The 11,455-nt window shown below is 35.3% G+C and overlaps 3 protein-coding genes across 7 annotated transcripts; 1 reads left to right on the forward strand and 2 right to left on the reverse strand.

Annotated features, from left to right (window-relative positions):
• The first annotated feature begins 327 nt into the window (after positions 1–327).
• Positions 328–3,125, forward strand: LOC18020831 (alpha carbonic anhydrase 1, chloroplastic). Of its 2 annotated transcripts, none has more exons than XM_024158081.1 (6): positions 328–360; positions 471–584; positions 1,083–1,404; positions 1,751–1,853; positions 1,974–2,156; positions 2,830–3,125. In XM_024158081.1, exons 2-6 carry the CDS (start codon positions 518–520, stop codon positions 2,998–3,000), a joined length of 846 nt encoding a protein of 281 aa, XP_024013849.1. In that variant the 5' UTR covers positions 328–360; positions 471–517; the 3' UTR covers positions 3,001–3,125. The 2 variants fall into 2 exon arrangements, with proteins under 2 accessions (XP_024013849.1, XP_006403779.1); XM_006403716.2 differs by having other exon boundaries at positions 329–360; positions 474–584.
• A 2,072-nt stretch (positions 3,126–5,197) lies between these two features.
• On the reverse strand, positions 5,198–6,635 carry LOC18020832. The gene has a single exon (XM_006403717.2). It carries the CDS (start codon positions 6,512–6,514, stop codon positions 5,600–5,602), a length of 915 nt encoding a protein of 304 aa, XP_006403780.1. The 5' UTR covers positions 6,515–6,635; the 3' UTR covers positions 5,198–5,599.
• A 1,051-nt stretch (positions 6,636–7,686) lies between these two features.
• Positions 7,687–11,087, reverse strand: LOC18020833 (heterogeneous nuclear ribonucleoprotein Q). Of its 4 annotated transcripts, none has more exons than XM_024157906.1 (10): positions 11,004–11,075; positions 10,539–10,670; positions 9,788–10,169; positions 9,590–9,706; positions 9,298–9,438; positions 8,946–9,119; positions 8,615–8,822; positions 8,334–8,512; positions 8,154–8,239; positions 7,687–8,053 (listed from the first exon to the last, which is right to left on the reverse strand). In XM_024157906.1, the coding sequence occupies exons 3-10, from the start codon at positions 10,130–10,132 to the stop codon at positions 7,918–7,920; spliced, it is 1,386 nt and encodes a 461-aa protein (XP_024013674.1). In that variant the 5' UTR covers positions 10,133–10,169; positions 10,539–10,670; positions 11,004–11,075; the 3' UTR covers positions 7,687–7,917. The 4 variants fall into 4 exon arrangements, with proteins under 4 accessions (XP_024013674.1, XP_024013673.1, XP_006403781.1 ...); XM_024157905.1 differs by having other exon boundaries at positions 9,788–10,425; XM_006403718.2 differs by lacking the exon at positions 10,539–10,670 and having other exon boundaries at positions 11,004–11,087.
• Between the last annotated feature and the right edge of the window lie 368 nt (positions 11,088–11,455).

Raw genomic sequence — 11,455 nt, forward strand, 5'->3', positions numbered from 1 at the left:
TATATTCTTTTGATTTCTCTTTCTGTATAACAGTATTAGTCAGACATTCTTTTATTTCCTACTTTAATTTTATTTTCATTCTATAAATGTAGGAAATAAAATAATGTAGGAAATAAAACAATGTTTGACTCAACCCGACGTTAAGCTTTCTTAAGGTAGGCACATATTGCTTGGATAACATTTGTTTTCTGGTAGATGTTAAAAAATATATATATGTTTTTTGGTATATTTTTAACTTTTTTTGCATTCTTTTTATTTATTTAAAAATCTAATGTTAGAAGAGAGGGCTATAAATAGCAGAACCAGTCCGGTCGTGACACCCATTAAGTAAGCTAATAACACACTATATTATCTCCACAGGTTTAATTATATATATAAAAAAAACTCATTAAACAAGTTACAGGTTTTAAAAAATTGTCCTCTTCTTAGTTTATTTTGTTCTAATGCAAACCCTTTTCCTCCTTTTTTAGCAGATTCCAACAAAGCAGGATTAAAACACAAGAAAAAGAAGAAGAAGATGATAATAATTATTAAATTCTGCTTCTTCGCCATGGCCATCCTCTGCGTTGCCCCTGCAAATGCTCGTAATGCTAATACTCTTTGTTTCTCTCTCCCTCCATATCTATATACACATACGCATATATAAACATAATTACATCACATATGTATATATGCACATGTTTATAAGTCTTTTAGAATGAATAAGTTAAATTAAAAAATTTAGAAAGTTCAACAAAGTTAAAGTTTTAAGTTTCCAAAACCGATCAAGTAAATGATGGTACGTATTCTAGTGGTTCTTTAGTTGGTTGGAAACAAAGATCGATTTTCACTATACCGCTCTACGTATGTTTTCTCTTTATACTGTGGTTTTAACATGACAGATGTATATTGAGTAGAAATTCAATATTCTTTTAAAAGATTTTAGAGGATGAACAAACAATGCTATTACATATAAGAGTTTCTGTTATGTGTCTAGGCAGATATGTGTTGTTCTTAAAATAGACAAGCCAACAATCGATCATAAACAATGGTAAAAATAATCTTTAAGAAACTAAATTAAAGGTTTTAATGTTAATGAGCAGAGACACAAGGAGTAGTGTTCGGATATGGAGGGAAAAATGGACCAAACCGATGGGGACACTTAAACCCTCACTACACTAAATGCTCGGTCGGTAAATTGCAGTCTCCAATTGATATACAAAGGAGACAAACGTTTTACAACCGCAGCTTGGAATCGCTACACCGAGATTACCACACCACCAACGCAACGCTCGTGAACCACGTCTGCAATGTGGCGATGTTCTTCGGGGAAGGAGCAGGAGATGTGGTGATAGACAATAAAAACTATTCCTTGATGCAAATGCATTGGCACACTCCTTCTGAACATCATCTCCATGGAGTCCAGTAAGGCCCAATTCTTTTTCATTAAATCATATTAAACCCTTTATTATGTTTTATGACAGAAAAAAATACAACCAAATATTTTTTTTATTTGATTATTTGCCGAACTAGCAGATTGGATGTCACAAAATATGTTTTTAGAAATGTCCAAAATTATTTGTTTTTCAATAGAAATTCCCAGATTCAGTCGAGTCGGGAAGTTTTTCTTGGGGATTAGTATGGCCCGTTAAGCCCATGTGTGGTCTCCGCCTTATTTGTTTTTGTTGTCCTTAAGTGTTAGAAAAGGAAAGTTATTTAGAAAAAGTGTTAACAAATGAAACTTTATTAAATAAAAGTGAAAATAACGTAGATATGCAGCTGAGCTACACATGGTACACCAAGCAAAAGATGGAAGCTATGCTGTGGTAGCTAGCCTCTTCAAAATCGGCAGTGAAGAGCCTTTCCTCTCTCAGGTATTATATTTTTTGAGGTATCAATATTAACCTGACTATAGATATGTTTATATATATATATATCATTGGCTTAAGTACTCGTGAGTGTTTATAAGAATATAATTAAGTGAAATGGATTAGATGAAGGATAAATTGGTGAAGCTAAAGGAGGAGAGACGCAAAGGGAACCAAACAGCACAAGTGGAAGTAGGAAAAATAGACACAAGACATATCGAACGTAAGACTCGAAAGTACTTCAGATACGTTGGTTCACTCACTACTCCTCCTTGTTCCGAGAACGTATCTTGGACCATTCTTGGCAAGGTAATTAACCTTTAATTTTTACACACATATAATAAGGTTTACAACATAATTTTTTGGTAGTCCAGTGGTTGAGTAGTCATCGACGCAGTCACGAACAAACAAACAAAAATCTTTGATTATGCGTAAAAGTTGGTTTTGTTTAAACTAATAATTCAGTATAAGATATTAGTAAGAAAAACAGAAAAATTGCTAATTTTATTTTTTAAATACCAAACTTTATTTAAAGGGAGATTTTTTGAGAATGATCTATTTAGTACATTTTATAAAAAAATAGACCTAGCTTTTTCAAAGATAACTAAAGTTCCTCAAAAACTCCCTAAATTGTCACCTTTTATGTTTTAAATGTTAGGCCTCTATATGCATCAAGAGTATTCAAGACCGATGTAAAGCATTTAAAATACATAGAAAATGAATAAAGCGGTCGCAAGAATTTTAGACCATACTTATTCAACGAATTTGAGAGTCTTTTGGACCCCACAGTCCCTGCTTTTAAGCTTAAGAATGGGTTTATGTCAAACTTATTATATACGTTTGAATGAAATAGAGAAGTCAAGATTCGATGCATAACACATATCTACTACTTTCATGTTCATTTGACATTTTTGGATGGAAACGGTCCAAACTAGTGTGACATCTTGATTTAGAATTGCCGTGTGTAATAAATTGAATTCAGGTGAGGTCAATGTCAAAGGAACAAGTGGAACTTCTCAGATCTCCACTGGACACTTCTTACAAGAACAATTCAAGACCTTGTCAACCCCTCAACGGCCGGAGAGTTGAGATGTTCCATGAGCTCGCCACCGAGAAACAAGAAACCTCCAGCAAAAAGAAAAAACCCAATTAAGTTTTACATTGCCTATCGTTGTATTCGAAACTCTAAGTAGCCTAAAATTTTTAGCCTTGTAATAATACTAGGAAGAATAAAAATAATCATATATAGTATAATACTATGTTCTGTTTACTACTTGATCTTCGATCTCCACTTAGATTTGATAATGTGGCGTTGTGAGATATATGCTTACGATGAAAACAACGTGAATCTACTTGGATCCACATTTTAATATTGTTTATTGATAACAACAATCACACAAATACTGGATCCCCAAAGTGTTAAAGGTGTACAAGGCTTGACTTGAAAACGTCAAGGCATCAATATCAGTTTAGTCCAAACCAAATTTTCTCTATTGGATCTCAAGGTGATGGTTTGGCATAAAAAGGTAAAGTAGCAGCTCCCCTCTGTACCCTTAACTTCATGTACCCTTTCTAACTGCCACTTTGATCTCTAATACTCTTCAAAAACGTTGCATCTTATTATAGAAAAGTTTTTTTTTGTTGGAATGTTTTACAATACAAACAAAAAATAGGACATTTGTTTACTAGGCTTATACAATTATATGTTGTGCAATATACGTATTTATATTTGAACAATATATCAAATCTATCTTTGAATTTATATATATATAGATATATATATTATACGGAGATATATTTTGGAAGAACTTTACAGTTATCATTACTATATAGTATAAAGAAACAAGTGTATTAATTGTTGCAACATGGAAAATTGATGGAGAGAAAAAAAAATATCTAAAAAGGGGTTTGGTTGTTTCTGTGTTGGTTAGAAATAATTGTTGCAACTTGCAAGGAAACAAGGAGATCAAAGGCAAGACAAATTTATTGTCATTGTATTTCCTGCCAACTCCAAACAAACAATAAGTCTCGTATTACGAAAGTACACTATTAAATCAAACAAGAAGACTATATACAGTATTATCAAAATTGTTGAACCTCTTTTATTCGCAGCCATGCATTTTTTTCTCCATATACGCCTTATTGCTAAGTCAAAATGCTAAAGAAAACAATAATTCTCATGTCGCTCTCAAATTGAAATGCTAATTTGTCACCTGATATCTTACAACATACTTCTTCTGTTTTATTATAGTTGATTTTCTGAATATTTACACACAGATTAAGAAAGCTATAAATGCTCAATTATTTACAGTTTATTTTTGTTAATTAAGTTATTTTTACAACTGATTTAATTATTTTTATTATTACTTTTTCTTTTCTAACTGTGCGTTAATGGAGTAAATAAGAGACATGCATTAATTAGATGTAGGAAATCAAATATTATGAAACAAGAAAAAAACCTAAAAAATCAACTATAATGAAACAGATGGAATACTTATTTAGACACAATGATTTATATAAGTTATATTTTCTGGACACCTTTTTTGAAGTACAAACAGTATTCTAGGAATACAACCTTCAAAAACTAAAAAATAGTTTGCTCAATGGTAAATTCCAAACGCTATATAATTGAACGTGATTTTAGAGATTTTATTAAATATCTGGAATTAGTTTGAAACAGATAGTTTGGGTGGGTATGTGATTACAAATTTACAATTATAAATTTGGGTGGTTTAGTGATGAAGTCAAAAGTTTTGGGGAAAACAATTTAGGTTACTAGAGACAGAGTAGAGTGAGTTTTAGACAGTCAACCCTAGTTTCAATGAAATTTTAAAATTGAAAACTAACAATAAATTTTGAGAAAATACACAAATAGCTAGGATAAAATAATTGCTCATCAATGATTATTAACACATGATAAGCTTCCACAGGAAATGAAACTCAAATTATTTGTCAGAAGACCTCATTATCGAAAAAACCAATATAATAAAATGGCAATTCGAAGGACTGACTTTTCCAAATTGTTCCCATGTATGTTTATAGTATTGAATCAAAGATGGCTAAGAATGACCTGTCTTGTCTTGAAAACGAAATAACTAATTAAGATACAAATTAAATACAGGAAGACAAAACTGTATATGATACACAGTCGCGATCATTTTTACTTAACTCGTCACTTTGCCAGGACTTGAACTATTCAAAGTTTTTGAAAATGTTCATGGCTCCCACTATTCCCTTTCATTGTTCTATTTACTTTTTGTTTTTTTTTTTGGGATACTAGATTGACTTGGTTATAGAACAAGCTCGTTTGTTTACAAGATATTATTGACCCTTAGTCCTTTACTCGTCAATCGTCATGTATGTTACATTCTGCATTCCATTCTAAAAGAAAACACATATACAAAGAAATAACAACACCTAAAGCAAAAATCAAATTCAAAAGTCTTAAAGAAAAAAAAAAAGGCACCATATAATATAGTATGATATACAAAACGGTGGAAGTGGTTGAAAACGCGAGAAATCAAATCAAAAGTGCCCGCGTTTTATGTAATGCCGTGTTCCTAACTCCGTTTAACCACTCGCCACGTCAGCACTAACGACTTTTCAAATAGCACACGCCCTTGGGCCCCATAAAGCCCAGTAAAAGCCAACCAACCAATCACGATCCTTGTTTTCTCCGTATGCTTAAAACACGGGATTGGGTCCCACCATTCTAACCCCTCCACACCTTAAACGCCGCACGTCACGCCACGTCAAACGTCTACCAACAAATCCGGTCTTCTTCCCGAAGTAAACCGCGTCATCCCCCCTAAACCGGGCATTCCCGGTTCGCCGCCGTCCACAGATTTTCTCGAACCGATGCTATTCCTCGGCGGCGAGGATTTTCCGACGTCTTCCGGCGGAAGCCGACCTCTAATATCGCTCGACCTTCTCGCCGAAACTCTCGACGGAGTGGTGGCTTCCCTCTGCGGCGCGTGTGCTCCACTAGCCGATAAATTTTTGCAACCGCCTCCGGTTCTGAAGATGGCTCTGAAGCTCGCGAAAAACCCGGGTTTCTTGACCCGAACCGGTTTATCCTTAAACGAATCGGTTCGACCGGATTTCTGTCTTTGCATTCGGCGGCTACGGTCCCGTTTGGATCTCACTCTGCCAATGCAAGAGACTTTCGGAGAAGAAGGCTCCGGTAACGAATGATCCGATTTCAATCGCGATCCGATCCGTTTAGGGATCATTAGAGTCCTCGCGATTCTACAATTTCTCCGTTTCTTCGCTTCGTTGAAACACGTCTTTTGCGGTTTGGGCAATCTGATGATCGACGTCTTGGATTTGAGAGAAATTCTCTGAGAGCTCGTATTGGGGTTCGAATTAGGGTTTGAATTGGGATTCGAATTGGGAGCAGAAGAAGAGTTTCCTTTCTGTGATTCTTTGCGCTCGAAGAAGGCGTTTTCGTTGAACCACTCGAGCTGTGCTTCTTTGGATAATGAGTAAGACTCCGGTGGAAAATCGATCGGACTCGCGGCGGAGATGGAAACGGGTAGGATCATCCGGTCATGAGCGGAGGAGTCGTCTTCGTCGTTTGCGAGGGTCTGAGTCTCGCACGCGATCTTCCGGTCGGAGCCACCGGCGCATACTGAAGAAACCATGGTTTCAAGATCGATTTGGGGCATTTAATCGAAACAAAGACGATGAGGCCTTTAGCTATAAACTTGTAGAGAGATAGAGAGAGAGAAAGCTCAGAGGGTTTGATCGGAGAGTGAGAGGTAGTTTCCAGGGAAGAGAAGATATACGTACAAGTTCTGGTTTCTAAAAGCCTCTTTTATATTTGCCGATTTTATCTGATTTTTTTTTTTGTTTATTTAATTTCCTTCCATTTCATATGAGAGGTAATCGGTTGACTTTTATTCTTTAATTGCGGAGCCTTTTATTAACTTTAATGCGATGAGAAATTATCTTACTAGATGCTAAATTCATATGATTATTTAGTCACTATCCATTCTAGGAATCTCGTCTTAAATCTTTGTAAACATATACTAGCTGATTTTTTCTCCAATTTATTTCAGTATGAGCTTTATCCGAAGCTACTGTTAAACCGGTTTTGGTTGGATGCAAATTTTGCGCTTCAGTGTGATTATTCAGAAACAAAACCAAACAATATGTTAAGTGTCAAACCTCGGAAAAATAGTTTTTTCAGGTTCGAACTTTTGAAAAATGTTAAATGTATACATAAACTTATGTACGGTGCTTTAACATACTTAATTTATGTTAATATTTGAATTTAATTCTTAAATATTGTTATAATTTGAATTTCAACCTTAATCTTTTTTTGTTGTGCTAAAAACATTGTTAAATGTATACTTGAACTTATGTACGGTGCTTTAACATATTTAATCTATGTTAACATTTAAATTTCATTTTTAAACTTTGTTTTAGTTTGAATTTCAACTTTAATCTTTTTTTGAGTTAACAGAGTTAGATCGAAAATTGTTTTTAGCACGAAAAAAAGATTAAGGTTAAAATTCAAACTAAAGATGAAATTTAAACGTTAACATAGATTAATTATGTTAAAGCACCGTATACATTTAACGTTTTCTGAAAGTTAAAACCTAAAAAAGCCAATTTTCCGTCAAACCTCTCAAACAATATGTTTTTCAGTTGAGTTGGTTTAGTGTGTGTATGAGAGACTCGTGGATTGGTTCGACGTTGAAGCTACATGATTCTTTATCAAGGTTTTGATACCAAGTTTATGAGCAAGTCTTAGTGATTTACGAGTCAAAAGCATACCCCCAAAACATAAACAAATAAGTAAAAAAAAAGGGAAACAGATTGTAACAATTGCAAAGGAAACGAAGGCATTCAACTAACCAAATATACAAAACCGGAACACAACTTTAATTAAGAAGTCAAACGACCCCCATTTCCGCCAACAAAATCTTAAAAAGTGAAATAAATGATCAGATAACCAAACAAAATGGTTATAAATGACATTTTTTGGGTCTTGGTGATGTGGCTGGGGTGTTTTTGCAAATAAAAGAAAGAAGAGAATGATGAAAATTACTCAATATCCCCAAAACTAGTAAGGATTGTAACGGCTTCGTCCTCTACCATTGTCGCTACTTCGTTTGCTGCTGCTGCTCGAACCGCCTCCTCTATACGGTGGTGAAGGCCTTGGTGGTGGCTGCGGCATAGCCGCTAGTCCAGGCTGTTGCCTATTACAGTCAACACAACAATCAGATGAGAACACGTTTCTTACATAGCAAAGCAAACACATGAGATCGGATCAGGACACGTCTATAGACAAAAACTTACAAGACGTATCCGATTCTTCCATCGGGTAACATTATTGGCATCATCGACATGCCACCAGCTGCATGACCTCCCGCATGCATTAACGGCTACAAAATTTCCGACATTCAGATTTTCATTATAAATTTCTTCTCAAGATATGATAAGTATTTTAGTGAAAAATGTGTGACTCATGAATCTTACTTGTGAGTAAGCAGAAGCTCCAAATCCACCAAGAGCACCAAAGGGACTAGGAGCCATGCCATAACTAAGAAGAGGAGGATAGTTTGGTTGCAACTGTGATTTCTGCATATTCTGAACTGTTGTAGTATTCGCCTTTTGATCCGCTTGAGGCTTTGCAAGTGTACAATCCAACATGTGACCTGTAGAATAATAACGAGAATACATTACATTCAGTTATTGAAATATTTACGGAAGAGGATATACCCCAAAAAAAAAATGGATTATTCTGAATGAAACCGTACCATCAATCTCATATCTTTCAGTGTTTTTCAAAGCTCTCATGACGCTTGTCCTATCTGCGTAGTGCACAAAACCGTATCTACTGTCTTCCTTCCCTGGTTTTGCTGGTGGAATCACCACTTTCAGTATTTTCCCATGATGTTCGAATAACGCCTTAAGACGTTCTTGTGTTATATCTCTAGGCAAGTTCTTGATGTACAATGCCTTGACCTACATTCATTCCACACAGCACAATAGTAAATATCACTCGTCTCTAAGAAGATGACTTCTTCGTAGATAGCTGTTGCTGCTTCCTATTATTTGTTTGCAAGAAAAGGTTGTAAAGAAGCATACCTGCGAAGCAGAAGAGTCTCCACCACTCCTTGACTCAGCCCAGCTTACAGTTGGGGCGTTATCATCAAGCTTGAAACTCGGATTTGACATTTTCTGTTTCGAGTATTCAGCACATGCATGGTTGTAATACTCAATGAAAGCAAATCCACGATTCCGGCCCATATTTTGTGGATCCTGTAATTTTAACAAAATCAGATTGAAAATAATTCACTAATTGAGGAAGGGATGTATTAAACCTCTGCAGAAAATTTACTTCTGCAGGTTATAATTAGCCATGAAAACGAGATGAATGTTGCGAGATAAATACATATACACTAAATCCTGAAACTTATTCAAGCAGCAGGAGACAAACCTTGGGAAGTTCGACAATTTGAACGCCTGGACCAATACCATTTGCTGTTTTCTTAATGTCTGACTCTGTCCAATTTCTAGGAACATTACCAAGAAACAGACGGTGCTTGGCTTGGGTAGTCGAACATTTTATCCTTTTACCCTATTGAATGACAAAAGGTAACAAACGAATAAGTGCCGGAAAAACTCATCAAGAAGTCTAAGCCAAAACTTATAAACATAGATAAGACATTGATTCATGCGATATCACAGGGATGACTGTAACTGTTAAAGAATTGGGTAAAGGAGTTCACCTTAAACTCAGTGTTATTTAGATTCTCGATTGCTTCAGATGCTAAGTCCTTGTTTCTGAATGTTACAAATGCGTATCCCTTTCCATCACCAGACTCTTTTTCCCTCATTATCCTAACCTGTAAACATCACCACCAAAATCAGCACGAGTTAAATTATACACTGCCATAATTTGAGTAAATATATAAATGTCAAGTTACCTCGGTAACTTGGCCTATTGATTCACAGAAGCCCTTTAAGTCCCCTTCAGAAGCATCAGTAGGAATTCCTCCAAGATAAACCTCTGAACCATGCGGAGGAAGTGAAAGGAGTTCATCGTGCCTTTTCTTTTCCTCTTCCTCTTCCATGGCGGCAGCATCATCCTCCTCCTCTTCTTCTTCCACCTCCTCTTCAATCTCTTCTACTATCTCTTCAATCTCCTCCTCCTCTTCAACTTCTTCGTATTCAACTTCCTCCTCCAGAGTCTCCTCACCATCAAGGTCTACCCTCTCCTCGGATTCCATCGAATCTTGAGTCTCTGAAGCAGCAGTCCTCGTCCTCGACATCTTAAGTATCTAGAAAAGAACAACACTTGCGCTGCAACTGTGGAGGAGACACAGAAGCAAGAAGCAATTGGGGAGAGAGAATAGAATTGGGGAAAGGTTTGAAAAGAAACAATAAGAGGTTGATAGAAATGAAGAATAAGAAGTTCGAATTGACTCTCTGCCATCATGCGGCTAACAAAAAAAAAGGAATCCCAAAGTAGTTATCAAACAAAAGACAAGAGAAAGAGAGAAGAGGGTGATGAATGCTCAAACAAAAACTGAGAAAAATTTGAGAAAGATAGATATGAATGACCCTGAGAGCGGAAACAAACAAAGAAACATGATAATCATAGGCCTTGGTTAGATGCAAAGAGGGGTTAAAATCATGGCAACAAGAAAGATAAGAAGGGTGTGCCATAAGTTATACCAATTTTGTTAGAATAGCAAAAGAAGTAGCTACACATAGAATCTCTGATAAGACAACTTCAGCTCCATGTTAGATCTCCGAACACACACTGTTCAGAATTGCAAGTGTAATTTTTTATGCTGCCAATCTAACCTGTTAAGAGAATCCTCAGCTTATAACTACACCTTCTATAGTGATTATTAAGACATTTTTTTTTCACATGAATAGACCACACAATGTTTTCTCCAGTTTCAAGCAGAAAAGAAACGAGAAAATGATATCAAACCAAGAGCAACCCAATACTCGTACAAAGCTAAACTCACAGAAAACGAAATGAGAGCAGATTCACTTTTAAATTAAGATAACAAGAGTTTACAAATCCCAAATTTCAAGAGGAGAAGAAAATCGAATCCTAAAACCAAAACAATCACGGAAGGATTCGAAGAGAGGCGCAATGAGATGCAACGCGAGAGAGAGGGAAAGTACCTGAAAGGCGAGAGAGAAGAGAAAGCTGCCGGAAGAAAACCCTAATTTAAGAATTATTACGGAGGGGAGGAAGTGTTTCGCGTTGCTCAGGTTGATATATGACCTAAAAAAGCCTAAAGTTTTGACCAAAAAAAAAAAAAAAAAAAAAAGCCTAAAGTGAAGATATTGAGTTCTTTAAAAAAATAAAAATATAAGCCAGCAAAACAAACAAACCTTTTCAAAATGAAGAAGATTTATATTTTTACATTGGAATGTCCACTATACCAAAACTTCTTTGACAAAAAATGATATAATTTTTTTTTCATACAAACTATTTTCAAAGTGAGTTGAAAATTTGTGTATTTTTATTTTATATTTCATATTATTATTTTTAAAACATCTTATATCTGTTTATAATATATTAATTTTTAAAATAATTCATTATTTCTTAACTAACACGCAATTTATATTCG

This window comes from Eutrema salsugineum, unplaced genomic scaffold (genome assembly GCF_000478725.1).
Source record: "Eutrema salsugineum unplaced genomic scaffold, Eutsalg1_0 scaffold_16, whole genome shotgun sequence".
NCBI classification, from domain to species: domain Eukaryota; kingdom Viridiplantae; phylum Streptophyta; class Magnoliopsida; order Brassicales; family Brassicaceae; genus Eutrema; species Eutrema salsugineum.

What these genes read in the sequence shown, in the direction of transcription:
- LOC18020831 (XM_024158081.1), top strand. Translation starts at nt 518, where the DNA reads ATGATAATAATTATTAAATTCTGCTTCTTCGCCATGGCCATCCTCTGC. An exon ending in CGTTGCCCCTGCAAATGCTC is followed by an intron (nt 585 to 1,082) that starts GTAATGCTAATA and finishes GTTAATGAGCAG; the next exon opens with AGACACAAGGAGTAGTGTTC. An exon ending in CTTGGACCATTCTTGGCAAG is followed by an intron (nt 2,157 to 2,829) that starts GTAATTAACCTT and finishes AATTGAATTCAG; the next exon opens with GTGAGGTCAATGTCAAAGGA.
- LOC18020832 (XM_006403717.2), bottom strand. Translation starts at nt 6,514, where the DNA reads ATGCCCCAAATCGATCTTGAAACCATGGTTTCTTCAGTATGCGCCGGT.
- LOC18020833 (XM_006403718.2), bottom strand. Translation starts at nt 10,132, where the DNA reads ATGTCGAGGACGAGGACTGCTGCTTCAGAGACTCAAGATTCGATGGAA. An exon ending in TAAATAACACTGAGTTTAAG is followed by an intron (nt 9,439 to 9,589) that starts GTGAACTCCTTT and finishes GTCATTCAATAG; the next exon opens with GGTAAAAGGATAAAATGTTC. An exon ending in TGAAAGATATGAGATTGATG is followed by an intron (nt 8,513 to 8,614) that starts GTACGGTTTCAT and finishes ATTATTCTACAG; the next exon opens with GTCACATGTTGGATTGTACA.